Raw genomic sequence first — 17,970 nt, 5'->3', positions numbered from 1 at the left:
CGGAAGTGTATCTCATGCATGCAGAGCGGACTAAAAAATTAGTTTCGTAGTCGAAAATGGATAACTCGTACAAGAAAATGTTTGTACTTTCTCTTTGAAACCAGTTAGTAATTCAAATTTACCATAGATATTAAGAAAATTTGAAGTGAAATTACATGTATTTGATTGACATAGATTAGTTATAAAGCGACAAAAACGTTAATTTAAGTCACTTATATTTTCCGGAACAAAATACGTTTCCAAATCGAATATTTTACTATTTAAAAATGGCGGCCCCCATGGGATAGTCAACATTTCATAATTCATTCTTTTTTTCTAGTTACACAGCCATCTAATTTTACATTAATTTGCCACTTATTGTGAAACTAGCTTAAGTCATTCGTTTTAAATACTGAGGTCATGCAAACTCGCATGGTCATCTACGTTAGAACTTGGAAGTCTCCATAATTAAGCATGTGTTTGTTTTAATATGGAGAGATCAGTCTGATAGAAATGGATCTTTCAAGCTCTGGTCCTCTGGTTTTAGAGACCTTGACTAATGCTTGTTGCCAGAATGCCGATGTTCTTAAGCCTGCAGAACGCCAACTTCAGCAATGGGAAACACAACCAGGATTCTACACTATTTTAAGTGTAAGCATTAAACTATTTAAGTATTTTAGCTTTAACTTGATTCGCAGATGAGTGATTTATTTTGAAATGTGTTGAATTCAAAGCTCCCACTCTGTCTGAGCAAAATTATTGTTAATTACCTTAAAAGTAATGTCAGTATTTGATTGAAGTCCTGATGAAACTTCTAAGAACTATTGAACGGTCACCTTTATTAAAAAGAAATAAGAGAACATGAATATTTACTGCCACAAATGTCAGTCTCATGTTTGGAAAAAAGTATATTATCTAGCCTGTAAGTGTTTGGTTTTTCTAATTTCTTGTATCAAAAATTAAAATCCTCATTGCATGTACACTGAATATTACAAATTAAAGATTCTTTAATTGTACATGTGCATACAAAAAAAAAATGCTTTTTTAGGAGATATTTTCCAATCACAATATCAGCATAAATGTGAGATGGTTAGCAGTGTTGTATTGTAAGAATGGAGTGGAACGCTATTGGAGGAAAACGGCCCCAAAGTAAGATAAATAAATCACAACTATGACAATCTATCAGTAAGCTTTAAATTTAACACAGCAACTGCTGCTTCAAAAGCTGTTACACATTATTAACAAATTAGTATTATCCTTAACTATAATGATGAAACAATTAAATTTCTTTAAATTTCATTGTCAGTGCCATGTCCGAAGATGAAAAGGAGAGACTTAAGTCCAAGCTGATTTCCAATTTTTCAGAGCCAGTTCCACAGGTATACTTCTTAAATACCACACAAATCCAGGCATTGTAAAAAGGTCCTTTATAAAGAAATATATACATGATCAGTACTTAAGTAATATTTATTTTTAAAGTGCTTATGTTCTTTCCTCAGAATGAGGAATCAAAATTTGTATTTTCCCCAACTCACTTTGAGATTACCGGTAATCCATAAAAGTCAATCTTTTTTGTTGGGTTTGAAATATGGATTGAAAGGAAATTAGTTTGGAAGTCAGTCACATCACTAAGCATCCATCCAAATTTCAAACTAAAGGAGAAGAAAGGAACAATTTTATTGGTGATAGACAATAGCTTTTGACATTAATATAGATTTGTTTATAAATTTTCAGATCGCCACACAACTGGCTGTCTTGATTTCTAAGATTGCGCGATTGGATTGCCCCCGTAACTGGAATTCTCTGCTTCCTGCACTTTTCCAAGCTGTCCGTTGTGAGGACCTACTTATCCAGGAGAGAGCGCTTCTCATTCTTCATCATGTGACAAAAACTCTGGCCTCTAAAAGACTGCCACCTGATAGAAAGCTGTTTGAGGAAGCAAGTTTTATATTTTATTTTATTTATAGTCACATAAGATTCCAAAAGTAAAACCTGCAACAAGTATATCGTAAGTTTGTTAAAATACATATTTACCATGTTTTTTTCTTCTTTTTTTTTTTTTGCATGACAGATATACAGTTGAATTTCAGTATCTCAAACACTGATGTCTCGAATATTATGGATATGTCAAAGTGATTTGGAAGTCCCAACCCCTTATTTTACATATTTTACCCAGGACATCTTAAATCCTCAGATATCTCAAAGTTTTTTCTCAGTCCCATTGAGTTCGAGATAACGAGGTTTTACTGTACACGTTGTTCCCTTTTCATGATTTTTATTTTTGGAGTTTCATATATCCTGATGGACTGTCATTTTTATTTGATGGTTTTAGCTGACTGGTGAGATATTTGGCTTTGTTTATGGACTTTGGATCAGAGATCTTGACCTATTTGCTGAACTCTCACAAGTCCATAGTGATGAAATGGGACCCGCAATGGATAGGGCAAACCTGTCTTGTAAAAGTAAGATTCTGTAAAGATTTCTGTCTTTCAATGTAAATGTGTATGAATGTCATACATAGTTTAAGAAGATAACTTAAGTTTTTTTTTTACATGTGTTAACTGTGATTTCATCAATTTTCATTGTGAAAACCAATTTTAGTGGTCGAGGTAGACATACAAGATGTACATGTAACTGACCAATGAGCTAAAAATTTGACTAACACCTGTAACTGTAGAATAAGATGAGGTTGCTGTCCACAAAAATTTATCATGAAAATTCTATTTTTTGCCAAAACTACAAAATTTTACCCCCTCTAAAATTAGTGAAACCACAGTATTTACTTAAAGACAAAAGACAGCAATAGTTTTCATAATTACTTATACCTGTCTAAAGTGTTGAATGTTGTAATATATGAAAATTCAGAACAGAATAATGATAGCTGTCTTTGTTTGAAATGTTTTTAATTATTGTAAATGTTTGTGTTTTGTTAGTCATCAGAAAACAGATTGTTTACGGCACCAAAGATCCTTCGACTAACCAAGATATGTCCAGCTTCTTAAACCAGATATTTGTCAGACTGAAGCAGGTCCTGGGATTTAGTAAGTAGTGAATTCAAATATGCTAATTAAATGCAACAAATTAACCTATCGGTTTGTAAACAACAATTTATTTTGTATACTTTGTTTTCTTACTTGACCTTGATTTTGTTATAGAATTACCTCCCTTACTCTATCATTTTCTCTCATTTTAAATTTCTTTTATTTTTTTTTTGGTCTATTTTTAGGACAGAGTATGTGGGGGAATCACCAAGTTCTTGAAAAATGTCAGAAAATGATTCTTCTGATTACTAAAATTGTAAGTAGGGGTATTAAGGTGCATTGACCCTCTGATAAGAGAGATAACTCTTAATGGTATAAATTTCTATTATTCCTTTATAAATCTGTCAAATTTAAATGCTTTTATTTTGGTCCATTTTTGCCCTGCAAGCTATGCAAAAGTTGTTTGAATTTTACTTATAAAGTACATTTTTTTGGAAGATCATAAGCATTAAAGCAACATTTTAAAACAACATTTGAATGAGTGAACAGAGGGCTAATGAATCTTAATTAATATTACCATAAGAAAATCTAGCATTGCTGTATAGTCTTGGGATAGATTTTCCAAGGAGAAAATGATAATAATGTCTATGAATGTGCCTTAAACTTGTCAGGGTGAAATGTTTTCTTTTTCAGTTGTTAGATTTACTGGACATCCATCCTATCTCATTTATACAGCTGATCAGACCAACTCTAGAGTTTGTGGTCACCTATAATTTTTCCATGTCAGAAAAAGGTAAAATAAAAGTATGGAAAAAAATAAGATTCAAGACAGCTATTAATATTTTTTGATCTGAGTGTTTGGTCAAAAGTTGTGACATGGGTTTTTTTTTGTATTCATTTTATACTTGTGATGAGGACTAGAATACAATGTATAATTAGCAAATGCATTGATGTCATGAACACCTACATGTATATGTTAACTGTTCTTCATGATCTCATTGCTTTAACTTTACTTCAGGTTTGCTGTTTGAGAGGTTCACAGTAAACTGTTTTAATTTGATGAAGGGAATTCTATCCAGTGATGTGTACAGACCAATGAAATCTCCAGGTACTGGTAGAAACTAGTGAAGTTGAAACTATATTCTGTAAATTATTTTGTTTTTTTTTAAAAGAATTGCTTATTTATAGTACTGCAATGAATTTTCCTGTGTTTTCAGAACAAACTGATGCTGTCAAAATGGCAGCATATAAAATTAAGATGGATTTTTTTCATTATGGTACGCTACGTGAGATTTGTCGCCGTCTCATCTCACAGTACTTCCTGTTAACGTCAGAAGATCTTAGTCACTGGGACGCTGATCCAGAGGGTTTCTGTGAGTACATCTAATCATCACTGTAAGTGGGATTACTTCTATAAATGTAATATTTATTTTCTTTTTGGTCAAGTTGAATTTATTTTTTAATTGTTTGCAGGTTTAGAAGAAGGTGGAGATTCCTACAAGTATTCACTTAGAGTATGTCCATTTATTCATATTTAATTTAAGGAAGCAGGGTTGTAAACGACTGGTACAGAACATTATCTTCAAATGTACTAATCATCTCCTTTGTCAGGAGGTAGAAAAAGTATCTAAAATTGCCATGATGCATCCTGCCTCTTTAATGCCAATCATTTCTCCTGATAATTCTTTGAACAGCACTGTTGTATTAATTATACATTGAATTTTTTGTCTTGTTTGATGCAAAAGCAGGACATAATAAGATTGCATTTATTTTGCAGCCCAGCTCTGAAGTGCTGTATCTTACCCTGTTTAAGGAATTCAGAGCGTCCTTGAGCCCTGTTGTCCTTGAACTTGTACAAGCCGTACAGGCACCATGTGATCCTGAGGACATGATTGGGATTCTCAGTAAAGATGCAGGTACAATCTGAGTTCTGGGATTTATTTTTAATGACTTTTGTTTGATGATATTGGTGATGACAATGATGAAGATCTGTTTGATGATTTCAGTGTATAATGCAGTTGGTCTCTCATTTTTTGATTTGTTTGATGATGTGGATGATGACAATAATGATGATTTCAGTGTATAATGCAGTTGGTCTCTCAGCCTTTGATCTGTTTGATGATGCTGATAACAACAATGATGATTTTGATGATTTCATTGTACTATGCATTTGGTCCCTCAGTTTTTGATCTGTTTGATGATGTTGTTGATGACAATGATGATGGTTTTGATGATTTCAGTGTATAATGCAGTTGGTCTCTCATTCTTTGATCTGTTTGATGATGTTGGTGATGACAATGATAATGATTTGTTTGATAATTTCAGTGTATAATGCATTTTGTCTCTCAGCTTTTGATCTGTTTGATAATGTTGTTGATGACAATGATGATGATTTGTTTGATAATGTCAGTGTATAATGCATTTTGTCTCTCAGCTTTTGATATGTTTGATAATGTTGTTGATGACAATGACAATGATTTGTTTGATAATTTCAGTGTATAATGCATTTTGTCTCTCAGCTTTTGATCTGTTTGATCATGTTGTTGATGACAATGATGATGATTTGTTTGATAATTTCAGTGTATAATGCAGTTGGTCTCTCAGCCTTTGATCTGTTTTAATGATGTGGATGATGACAATGATGATGATTTTGATAATTTCAGTGTATAATGCAGTTGGTCTCTCAGCCTTTGATCTGTTCGATGATGTGGATTTTGACAAATGGTTCTCTTCAGAGCTTCTTCAAGAACTCAATATAAAGCATCAAAAGTAAGTGGTTAAGAACTTTACTGTAAATCCCTTTATTCGTGAGAACTTTATTTTCCTGTAATTACGCGAGACAATCTGCTCCGGAAATTTTCATTCTCACATCTACAGATGTATATTTAGTAGTGTAGATTACATACAATATTAACCAGAATTCATGAAAATTCTGTCTTGCTTATAAATACTTGATGTACATCTTATGAAAATAAGGTGTCACGAAAAATTGGTACTTACAGTACTACATGTAATACTGTTATTGATTGTTTGGAAAATAATCTTTACCCTTCCACTGGTAAATTCTGAATCCTCAACATTTTAAAAATTGAAAAATTTATACCCTTTTCCTTGATAAATCATTATCTTGTTGCATATTTACCTTCAGTTACCGGATAATACACCGGAGGATAATCTGGCTGTGTGCACATTGGGTCGGGGTCAAAATGTCCTTCTCTCTGCGCCCCACCTTGTACCAGGCCATCATCTCTCTCCTGAACCAATCAGAAGACTTGGTTGTCAGAATCGAGTCAGCCATGACTCTGAAAACTGATATCCTTAACTCATAATATATAAAATTTGTCAGTGTTGTGTCAATAATAATAATCCCGGATTATACTCTCATAACGAGATTGCATAGTCTCAAAAAGCATTGTGATATTTAAGGAGTTATCAAAGTTGGTTATCGCCTCATAAACACAAAACAAAAGATTCTTTTTTTTTCCCTTTAACTAAATTTAAATAATATTTTAAGGCATGTCTAGTAAAAAAGGAAAACATGCACATGTAAATCCTTACTTTTCTTAACTAAATTTACCTGTAGATGATTTTGAATTCAGTGTAGAACAGTTCTTACCAGTGAGTATAAAATTTTAAAATTGTTAAAATTAATAAAATAAAGGAAAAAAACATGAACAAAAGATTCAAAATTTTTTTTAATGATGATGAACTAATGAACATGTCTCTTTGTTTCAGTATTTGGATTCCATGTTTTCTCTGTTGTTTGATCTCCTAAAGGAAGTGCAGGAATGTGATACAAAGGTAAATACATGTAGTAGATATAGATTTACAACTGTTTTCTAGAAAAGTTCACGTACATGTATAATTTACACTATGTATGTGGTCACAAATTTTTTGTGGAAATTTGTCGTAGCATACTGAAAAAGTTAAAATGCATTTACATCACTACATGTAAGGCATATAGAGGCAATCTTAAAAAATCCGCGTAATTTTCTTCCCACGGATGGAACAGAGATTTGATGAATTTTGACCCTGTGGAAAAAAGGACTTTTACAGTATGCAAAAAAAAAAAAAATCATAAAAAAGCAAGATGAAAATAAATGTGCTTAAGATGTAAACAGCATTCTACAATTTCATACCATGAATACAAACCTTGATTCTTTATTCCTCAGATGCAGGTTTTACATGTGATATCTTTCTTGATTGAGCGGACTGGTGGCCAGATCAAACCCTATGCTAGTTCCCTCCTCCAATATCTACAGATTTTGTGGCAGGAGGCTCAGGAGCATAACATGCTGAAGTGTGCTATCCTGACAACATTGGTGCATTTAGTCAAGGTACATGTATGTTTTCATCACAAAGAGTCAAAATGTCAAGGTTGTAGCAAAGTGTAATAGTCAACTGTGCATTTACTGCATAACCAACAGCATCCATTTTCATTCACTACACTGTACTAGTAGGAGCATCTTTCTATCGTGAAGAAGCTGTTTTGTCTTTATACAGCTCTACTAGTGATAGACCAAAAGACCTAATGCAATAATAGTGTGCATCATACAACTCTTTAGTAGCTGTCTGTCTGTCTTAACAGTGGTACTTCTTATACAGTTCTGATCCAATTTCAGTAAGACTTGGTACACCAGTAGACTAAGCAAGATACATATGGTAGTTTGATGAATGGAGCTGCCAAGGTTACTAAGAACAGAAATTTCAGTGAATATCTTTCAAATCACTACCTTTCCTATAATTTGGTCTGATTTCAATTAAGTAAAGTACACCAGTATACACCAATATACATAATTCTCTTTACTCATGTGGTGGTCAGACAGGTTTTATTGCCTGTGGCCAGATAGCTCAGTTGGCGGGGGACCTGATTAGTGATTCAATGGACCTGTGTTCAAGTCCTGGTCTGGTTCAGCACATTTTTTCTCCGTCGCTGGTTACATTTGATTTTGATTTGTAAAATTCTTTTAAAATGCTATTCCTCCTACAGTTTTTTGCAAGTTTAAAAAATTGAAACACATAATTCTGTAAATGTAAAACCCAAAAAAAATCATAGTAGTCTAGGTGAAATTTCCCTCTTCCTCTATGAAAAGTACAAAACAGTAGAGCTACAGTCTAATCAGCGACTTCTGGTCACCCATTGATTAATCAGAGTATCATTGAACAATGTTGGCATTTTCAGGGCTTTGGGTCGACGTGTACAACAGTGTACGAGTTCCTCCTGCCTGTCATTCAGATCAGTACAGATGTTACACAGGACCAGCATGTTTACCTAGCAGAGGATGGGTTAGACCTGTGGTTAGAGACCGTCAAAAATTCCCCAGCTCCCAATGACAATCTCCTACAACTATACAGAAACATGCCAGGACTGCTGGGTAATTTCAGTGTTAGTTTAATCACCAGTGTTATTCAAACCAGACCAGCTTATTTGGTGCATTTTTTGAAATGCTATCCAGTGCAGAATTTCAAATACATGTACATGTATTATGAGGTTTGGCCCTGGAGAATCAGTTCTATTAAGACTGCTTTTGTTTTGTAAAGAATTTATTGGATATACTTTTTTTTTTACATGATCTAACATTTAAGAATGTTTTACACTTTTATGCTTTTTTCAGTCAGCACTTTCTTTTTAAAAATAACAAGAAAAATACATACATAGTTTTAAAAAAATTGTATGAGGTCAAAGGAACAATATTTGATTTGGGATTTAAGTTTGAAATCTTACAAATGAGAATTTGTACTGCTTCAAGAATTATATATGTATCTGTAGAAATGGGAACTGAGAACCTAAGGACCTGTTTAAAGATCATTGAGGCATATCTTCTCTTGTGTCCTCAACAATTCATGCATGTAAGTACAATAACAATACTTAGTACTTATTTAGTCCAATAACAATACTTAGTACATGTAAATACTATAACAATACTTAGTACATGTAAATACTATAACAATACTTAGTACATATTAAGTACAATAGCAATACTTAGTACATGTAAGTAGTATAACAATGCATATATCATTTATGAGTAATGGTATGACATCAAAATTACATGTACCATACTAACGTTTTCAAACAATATTTAGCAATCATTGTTAATACATGTAAATAATCTAGCACCCACTGAAAATCTGAAGTTAAACGTACCATACTTAAGTTTTCAAACAATATTAAACTTAGATCATTGTTGATACATGTAAGTACCAGTCCAGCAAAACTAATATGAATTTACATGTACCATACTAAAGAATAATTTTTTCTCCAGCATTTTTGTAACAGTCTTGCGTCGTCTCTACATGGCTTAATGAAAGACATTCGAGAAGATGGACAGATATTAATATTACGGGTATGTACTTATGAATCTGGAGTGAAAATAATTCAATACAAGTATATTTTTGATTTTACACTGGAATAAAATTTGATCAGTGGCATCAGAGACATGAATATCAGAGATTCGTATCTGTCCGAAATCTAAATATTTCTTGTATGCCCTATTGTTTACCCTTTTCAAATCTCACTCCGTTTAAATCACATAAATCTTTAAAACTTTCAAGGATAATGAAGAGGAACCTTTTTATTCATGTTAAAAAACTATTCAGAATGTTATATTTTTGTAATTTGAAATTTCTTCATTTACATGGATTACAAAGGAGAAATCAAAAATACCAACAGGTGACCCATGATGAACCATATCTCAGATTTTGCCAACTTTTGATCATTGGCCACTATAATTTGCCTAGTTTGCATTTAACAATCAGTATGTAGTTTTAAAACTTTAAAATTCATACACCTACTGTGGAATAATTATTGTTCATGGGAGACCAATGTTTGTGGATTTCGTGGGTCACCCATACCCATGAATTTACATCCGCACGAACGTTTATTATGTAAACATACTGATTCATTTAATCTCTTGTGTAAATGAGAAACCCACAAAATTACGTCCCCACAAACAAGCAAATTTTTGCAAACCCATGAATTAAAATAAACCCTGACCACAGTATAATGTAAACCAACTTTTATTCGTGTGTGAGAAATATTCACAAGTTTTGTGACCTTCTTTAATTCACGAATATTAATCATTGCGAACCATTTATTTTGCTTTGTATTTGTATAGAATAATTCTTCTGTTGCGAAAATTAATCGTTGCGGATTGATTTCAAACTGACGAATCGCGGATAAAAAATGACGCGAATTATAGTTGGTTTACAGTATATAATAAAATTAATGTTAATTTAACTTTAGATTGACATACACAACCAATAAGAAGTAATTTGCTGGGACCATCACAATCATATTTTAGTAAATAAACATTTTAATGGCAGAGTTCTGAATCTTTGGTATTTACGCGGGTACGTTAAGGCAGTACACAGATCATATTTCTGCGAATTTAGACTTTTTTTGTAAAATGTAACATTGATAAATCGGAAAAGCCATAGATAAAACATTTACTATTATTATCCATTGTATAGACGTCATTGAGTCTTTGGCTTAAAGAAGCACTCCACTACGACGTCATCACGTGACGTCTATAAATAGAAAAATTGCCTTAATGAAAAAGTGAAAAGTTCAACACTACCCCGGGGATAATTCATTTCTTTTTGTGAAAATGATTATGTAAAACCATCACTGGACCATGAAAAGTGCTGCTAGAACCCTACTCTCCAAACACAGAAAAAAATATTCCAAAGTTTCGCATGAAACCTTACCAAAATTTTTACATTTTATACATACGATCAAGGAATTGTCATCAATTTATGTTAACCACAAGATTCTAGCAGCACTTTCCAAGTACTATAGAATACAAGCTTTTGATACAAACAAAAATTATGTTTCACAGTATGCGGCGTAGTGTTGAACTTTTGCATCTTTGTTGTTATATTGCGACAGAGGAAAGGCTGATCGGGATTTCAAAGCACTGCCCGTGTTCCTTACAAGAAAACATGATAATAATATAACAGCCTACCTGATTCATAATCTTTGATTCCTTATGAATCACACATAACATCCACGGTATATGCTTTAAAACTCCTATTTCATATATTTGTTTTGATGAATTCTCGTCACGTTTCATTTTCACTCGGCAAATATTTGATCAATACTTATGACGTCATGGGTTTGGTATTTAACCCCCGTGATAAATACTTAGCTATTTATACCACCCAAAAACGACAAGATTTAGTTTATATTATGTTTTTGAATGATTCAATTCATTTCTTGGACCTGAAATTAAACTTTAAATATAGATTTTAAGAAATCATTATTTGTAAGGTTCACGTCATACAGCTAACTATGACGTCATATTGTAAAGGCAAGTAGGATATCTCTGGGTGTAGCCTTAACATACCCGCGTAAGTCTCTGGTGGCAATGTCTTTTGTTTTAACTTACAATAAATCTGAAGGTAAAGTGGTCAAACCATCTAAAAGTATGTATGATCAGTGATGTACATGTGTTCTGTTCTTTATTTTATTTTTAGGTAGTTGAAGTAGCGTTAAAATTATTTCCAAAGGAAGGACCAGATATATTCTTGACCATGTTTGTTTCAATAGTGGATTCAATTCTAAAAGACAAGGTGAAACTTTATTGGATTTTTTTTTTGTTTAAATGCAACCACATGAAATGTATACAAGCATACACATGTATGCTAGAATGAACTGACTGTTCATCTGTTCTTGAATAAGTCAACCAAGTACATGATCTGTCGCCATCTATGTCTGCTGTCCAGGAAATAGTCTATAAATTTTGTCCAAATGTAGGGAAGTGCCTTATTAACTAATGTTTCTGTCCAAAATCCCTCTTTATATGTACATTAAATAATATAAACTTTTCCTGAGAAATCTATTTCAGATTACTGTAAAAGTGGAAATGTTTGTGTGGGGGTAATTCGTTTGTGAATTCTGCGATTTGTAAAGTTCTGCAAAATTTATAACACATGAATGATTTCATATAAGGTACAATGTACCATACTAAACAATGATTCGAAACATTTTGTAAATTCTTTAACTTCTGCAAAAATGCTTTGTTCCATGGAAATTGCAAAATTTTACCCCATAAAAATATCCATGTTTACAGTAAGAAAAATGGTTCTGTGGTCCTGATAAGTAGAACGAGAAGGTAAATTTTTAATTTTTATTTGTCAGAGGACTTTCTTTAAAGAAACATGAACAAAATTACAGACACAGTAAGCTGATCATAGGGAACCAAGAACTGCCATAATGTTACCGTATATACTCGCCTATAAGTCTGTTTTTTGGGAGTTAAACTTTGGTCCAAAAGTCCTTGTCCGACTTATAGGCGAGTTATAAAGAATATTGGTATTATAGCAGGTCAATCCATTTAATGTAAGCTTAAAAAATGCAACCGACTTATACATGTTATAGGCGGACCGACTTATAGGCGAGTATATACGGTAATTCTGCAGTGCACAATTATCTATTCCTGATTTACTGTTCGTAGGGTCCCAACATTTGTGAACTTCATGGTCATCTTCACACACTAATTCACATCCCCACAAAAGATAGCTTTGTCAACATACTGATTCATTGAATCTGTCTTCTTCAAAATTACATTGCAACGAATCGGTAAACTTTGGTTACCCTCAATCTTTGACCACCAGAAATTAAAATGATTGGATAGTAATAATTCATAGAAAATGCCCAGAGATAGGACTTTGCTGAGTATTCCTTTTTGTGAGGTTGACATTTCTCTTTATAGAACCAGTCTATGTTGGTCTCCATGAACTTGACTCTGTTTGGGAGAATTGTCCTTCAGAATCAAGAGTTCATGTGGAAACTTCTCCAGCAGATGGCGCCCCAGTACCAGGAGGAAGTGAGTGTAGCAGGAAAAAATACATGTTTTTTTCTATTTTTTGATGAATTGGAGATTTAAAAGCAAAATGGTTTTCATGTTGAAAAATACATTTAAACTTTGGTATCTTGATCATGATATCTTGAATACTGTAAACATCCTTCTTTTCTACGGGCTTATAGTTCTGTAGAATCACAATTTTGGCTTAATCCATGAGTAAAAAATTTCTTAGATTGCCATTATGTTTCTTATATGCACTTGAAGTATGCTGGAACATTTGTGATTGTGTACATAATGTAAATTAATCCATCATAGAAAAAGAGTATGTCTACAGTTCTTTTTTTATGTACAGTTGAACTTGCTATCTCAAACACTGATATCTTGAATAAAGTGAACTGGAAGTCCCTACCAACTATTCTTTATATATAATCTTGATATCTCGAATACGGGGTACTTGGATATCCAGAATTTTTTTTTTCGGTCCCATCGAGTTCGAGATAACAAGATTTGACTGTATTTTAACCTCAATATCTTGAATCTATAGACATTTGGAATTTTTTTTTTATCTTCCTACCCAGTTTTAGATATGAAGATTTGACTGTACATGCATAAACAAGTACATGTACAGTGTTTCACAAAGGGTCGACAGTTGCAGGGACAATTAAACACTAAGCATCCTCCAACAAATCAAGGATTCTTATGTGTTTTTTTCCAGGTGAACACTTTGTTTGGGGCTCTACTGGACATCTGGTTTGACAATATGGATTACATTACACAGCCAGAGAGGAGAAAACTGTCTGCTTTGGCTCTGGCTTCATTACTCTCTGTGAACTCCAGGTATCCAATCAGATTTATTATATCCATGTAAAACTTGTTTAAAGCAAACTTAAAGGGTTCTGTTGAATTACTGAACTATGGTAGAATTTTGTTACTGATAGAAATTTTCTTTTTTGACAGTCTGGTGGATGAGAAGTTTGCGGGGATTGTTACTCTGTGTGTGGGTGTGTTACACGATGTGACTAGAATACCAGTTGACGATGATCCTCTGTTACAGCTAGAGTAAGCTCCCCTTTCTAAAGAGATATTTCAAATTATATCTCTCACCTCTGACTTACCTAGGTTACCAGTTCTATATTTTGTATTTCTTGTTCATGTTACTGTTAATACAGTGGCTTTCTTGTCCTTGTTTTTGTGTTACATTGAACAAATCATCTTTGCCTATCACACAAATAACACTTTTTAAAAAAAGTTTTTGTAGGACTTTTCAAATTGAAAGTGTCACACTATTTTCAAAAATGATAATAAGTAACACACGCTTATAACATACATGCTTTTTATGAATTCACACTTACAGTGATTTTTATTCCCTTAAGTTTTCAAACATATCATGAATATAAAGAATATTAGGAATTATGTCTATAAAAAAAGCAAAACTTCACATGTTTTATTGTATTCATATACACAGAGGATAGTTAGTGTTTTGTAGTTGAATGTGGAATTTATTTCATGGGTGGACAGGATTTTTTTATATTTTCATGAGTGTCAAGCACGACAACTACTAAATATTGAATTTTGTTTTTATTACATTTTCTTTGTTTTTCCCTTTGCCTTTTCGTAACATAGTGTCATTGGATGTGATGTCTTAGTTGTGCGATTGAGATGTCATAGCTAAGTGATTGTGAGATTGAAAACATTGTAAACATAGCTTTCAACAACATATATAGAGAAACTTTGCCAGTGTTAGTCTCTGTCAAAATGGTTTATTTACTCTCTTTATTTTTCAACAGGCCAGGGAGTACGTTTCGTAAAGGGAAGGAGTTTTGCCACACTTCCTATATTCTTTCACACTGTGACAGAATATCATTTTGATATTCTTTCACACTATGACAAAGTATCACTTCTCTTCAATAAATAAATTACAGTATTTCACTGTTGAAAATGTAATAAAATAGTACAGAGAGCAAAATTGTTAATTGTTTTGTAGTTCCCTGGTGATCAGTGATACAGATCAGGGGACTGAGACAGAGGAGGAGGAGGTAGAGCATGAGAAACGTAAACACCAGGTAAATGTCAGAAATGTAAACACCAGGTAAACATGAGAAATGTAAACACCAGGTAAACATGAGAAATGTAAACACCAGGTAAATGTCAGAAATGTAAACACCAGGTAAATGTCAGAAACATAAACACCAGGTAAACATGAGAAATGTAAACACCAGGTAAATGTCAGAAACGTAAACACCAGGTAAACATGAGAAACATAAACACCAGATGAACATCAGAAAGGTAAACTCCAGGTAAACATGAGAAATGAAACAACAGGTAAATATGAGAAATGTAAACACCAGGTAAATGTCAGAAATGTAAACACCAGGTAAATGTCAGAAATGTAAACACCAGGTAAATGTCAGAAACATAAACACCAGGTAAACATGAGAAATGTAAACACCAGGTAAACATGAGAAATGTAAACACCAGGTAAACATGAGAAATGTAAACACCAGGTAAATGTCAGAAACGTAAACACCAGGTAAACATGAGAAACATAAACACCAGATGAACATCAGAAAGGTAAACTCCGGGTAAACATGAGAAATGTAAACACCAGGTAAACATGAGAAATGTAAACACCAAATGAACAACAGAAAGGTAAACTCCAGGTAAACATGAGAAACGTAAACACCAGGTAAATATGAGTAACATTAACACCAGGTAAATGTCAGAAAGATAAACACTAGGTAAAAATCAGAAATGTAAATGCCAGGTAAATGTCAGAAAGGTAAATACCAGGTAAACATCAGAAACGTAATCACCAGGTAAACATCAGAAATGTAAACATCAGAGATGTATACACCAGGTAAACATGAAAAAGGTAAACACTATGTAAACATCAGAAACGTAATCACCAGGTAAACATCAGAAATGTAAACATCAGAGATGTATACACTAGGTAAACATGAGAAATGTAAACACCAGGTAAACATCATAAACATAAACATCAGATACATGAGAAATGTAAACACCAGGTAAACATGAGAAACGTAAACACCAGATGAACATCAGAAAGGTAAACACCAGGTAAACATGAGAAATGTAACACCAGGTAAATGTCAGATAAGTAAACATCAGGTAAACATCAGAAATGTAAACACCAGGTAAACTTCAAAATGTAAACATCAGGCAAATATCAAAATGTTATCAAAAACTAAACTTCAATACATTAACATCAGATAAACATCAAATTTTCATGGAGTCAGTTTTTATTCATAAATATCCATTTTTATGGGAGTGAAGCATAATTTCTTCCTGATTCAGTTGTCTCATTCATTTATCTTAAAATCAGCACATGCTAACTGAAACTTCTTTGAGTTAGTGCATAATTTACACATATGTCAATAAAATGAGTCAAGAATATGCTATAACCAGAATAAATCTATGGTTTCATTAATTCCAAATCAACTTTATATTAAGCTCAATGCCCTTTTCTTTCCAGCTGTCTAAACAGGACCCAGTCCATACAGTCCCCCTGAAGGATTTCCTCATCTCTCAGCTACATCTGTGTAAAGAACAGCGAGGGGAAAAGTTTGACCTTCTGATGAACCAGGTTGACCCAGAAATTGTCCAACAGCTGACAGCGTTTACTAGGTAGTCATGGATACCTTGTTTCCATAGTGATGATTTACTTCTTATAGAATTATGGTGCTTGGATTACTTTCTTACATCATACACTGTATGTGAACACGCGCTGACTCAAGGAGTCTAGCAAAGTCTGAATACCGGTATTTTAAAATACATTTTTTCCAGGAAATTGGAAATTTGGGGGGTCATTTTTAACTGCTTCAAGTGTTAACATAATATTTCTTCATGATCTGCCCCAGGCTTTTGTCTGTTGTACGATAATCCATTTCACATGTACATGTTTACTTGTATGTGAGAAGTTTTGAAAGCATTTTGTGTGTATAGTAATGGGAGTAAAGTGCCAGGAACTTTTTACCTGGGACCCAATATGTAATACCAATGTTATCATTGCTTGTTGTTATTTAAAGTTCTTTTCTGCGACTTCTTTCAAATTGTTACAGTGTGTTTTCAAAATTAAAATGCTTCAATAAAAGACAAAAAACCAATTCATGTGATAAGTATTTTATGTTAAGAAAAGTTTTTATAGATTTATTATACATATACCCATATTTAGAAATGAGACAAAATAATTTTTATCACAGGCCTAATCATATTGAATCTACAAAACAGTGTAGTACTTAGAGGGACATGAATCATTCAGGTGACCTATTGCTATCTGTGAACTTTTTTGTCCACCGTCTAGCACCTTGCATTATGCATTGTTCAGCAGTTGTGAACTTTGAACATTTTCAGCTTCTTGTCTGGAACCCCTAAACCAATTTCAATCGATTTTGGTATATAGCATAGATGGAAAAGCCTAAAAGGGGGGCAGAAATTGTGAAATTTATGGCCTGTCTCACTGGTGCCTAAGGAATAGGGCCAAAGCCATCTTAATTAATGAAATCTTTAAAAAAAAATTCTTCTTCTTTACTTTCAGGATAGCAAACTGTTGGCATAAGTAAAATAAGCAAGGAGCCCTATATTAGGGTTCTAGGGTGGTTTCAAGTTAGTAAATAAATATACATGTACAGTAAATGCATTACATCTTATAAAATCTTCTTTACTCATGGACCTCCAACAGGCAAAAACTGATTGCATGATTATGATTAACTCTTTAATCTTTTACCAAAATACTGTTATGGTCGATAACTAAATTTTTGCAATACCTTATTTTCACAAGATATTTCTTTGGTATTGTTTTTCATGAATTTTTATTATTGTTGTATATAATCTTTGATAATGCAAATATACGCTAGAATGAAATTTTGCAAGCAGACAATCTTGTGTAATTACTTGAAAATTAAGTTCTCTCAAATTAAAAGTGATTTACTGTGGTGGGTCTATGGCTCTGGCATTAGGGTGGGCTTAGTTTGTCATATTGAAAACACATTCTGTCTTTGAAAATTCCTCTACTCATGGGCATTCAGCAGGCAAACTGTTGGGAGCCAAATGGAACAGGTAGTGAAAACATAGGTAATCAAAGATTACTAAGCTCACCTCAACGAATGTTATCTATAAGTAAGGTAAATCTCACATCATATTTTTTTTCCTAGTTAGTGTACATTCCAAGATTAATATCCATCAAT

General features: G+C 33.0%; 1 protein-coding gene across 1 annotated transcript; it reads left to right on the top strand.

Annotated features, from left to right (window-relative positions):
• Window positions 1–308: 308 nt before the first annotated feature.
• On the top strand, window positions 309–16,890 carry LOC133174322 (importin-11-like). The gene is made up of 26 exons (XM_061309416.1): window positions 309–630; window positions 1,028–1,128; window positions 1,286–1,358; window positions 1,714–1,917; window positions 2,312–2,441; window positions 2,913–3,020; window positions 3,206–3,276; window positions 3,654–3,753; window positions 3,979–4,068; window positions 4,178–4,333; window positions 4,434–4,474; window positions 4,738–4,876; window positions 5,624–5,729; window positions 6,109–6,272; window positions 6,538–6,578; window positions 6,696–6,761; window positions 7,133–7,297; window positions 8,143–8,335; window positions 8,731–8,810; window positions 9,224–9,304; window positions 11,436–11,531; window positions 12,674–12,787; window positions 13,482–13,603; window positions 13,724–13,825; window positions 14,751–14,829; window positions 16,260–16,890. The coding sequence occupies exons 1-26, from the start codon at window positions 493–495 to the stop codon at window positions 16,413–16,415; spliced, it is 2,916 nt and encodes a 971-aa protein (XP_061165400.1). The 5' UTR covers window positions 309–492; the 3' UTR covers window positions 16,416–16,890.
• The last annotated feature ends 1,080 nt before the right edge of the window (window positions 16,891–17,970 follow it).

This window comes from Saccostrea echinata, unplaced genomic scaffold (assembly GCF_033153115.1).
Source record: "Saccostrea echinata isolate AGI-Se365-2 ecotype Australia unplaced genomic scaffold, CSIRO_AGI_Sech_v1 ptg000002l, whole genome shotgun sequence".
In the NCBI taxonomy this organism is placed as follows: Eukaryota; Metazoa; Mollusca; class Bivalvia; order Ostreida; family Ostreidae; genus Saccostrea; species Saccostrea echinata.
This window is presented reverse-complemented; position numbering and strand designations above follow the sequence as displayed.

What these genes read in the sequence shown, in the direction of transcription:
- LOC133174322 (XM_061309416.1), top strand. Translation starts at nt 493, where the DNA reads ATGGATCTTTCAAGCTCTGGTCCTCTGGTTTTAGAGACCTTGACTAAT. An exon ending in ATTCAATTCTAAAAGACAAG is followed by an intron (nt 11,532 to 12,673) that starts GTGAAACTTTAT and finishes TTCTCTTTATAG; the next exon opens with AACCAGTCTATGTTGGTCTC. An exon ending in CGCCCCAGTACCAGGAGGAA is followed by an intron (nt 12,788 to 13,481) that starts GTGAGTGTAGCA and finishes GTTTTTTTCCAG; the next exon opens with GTGAACACTTTGTTTGGGGC.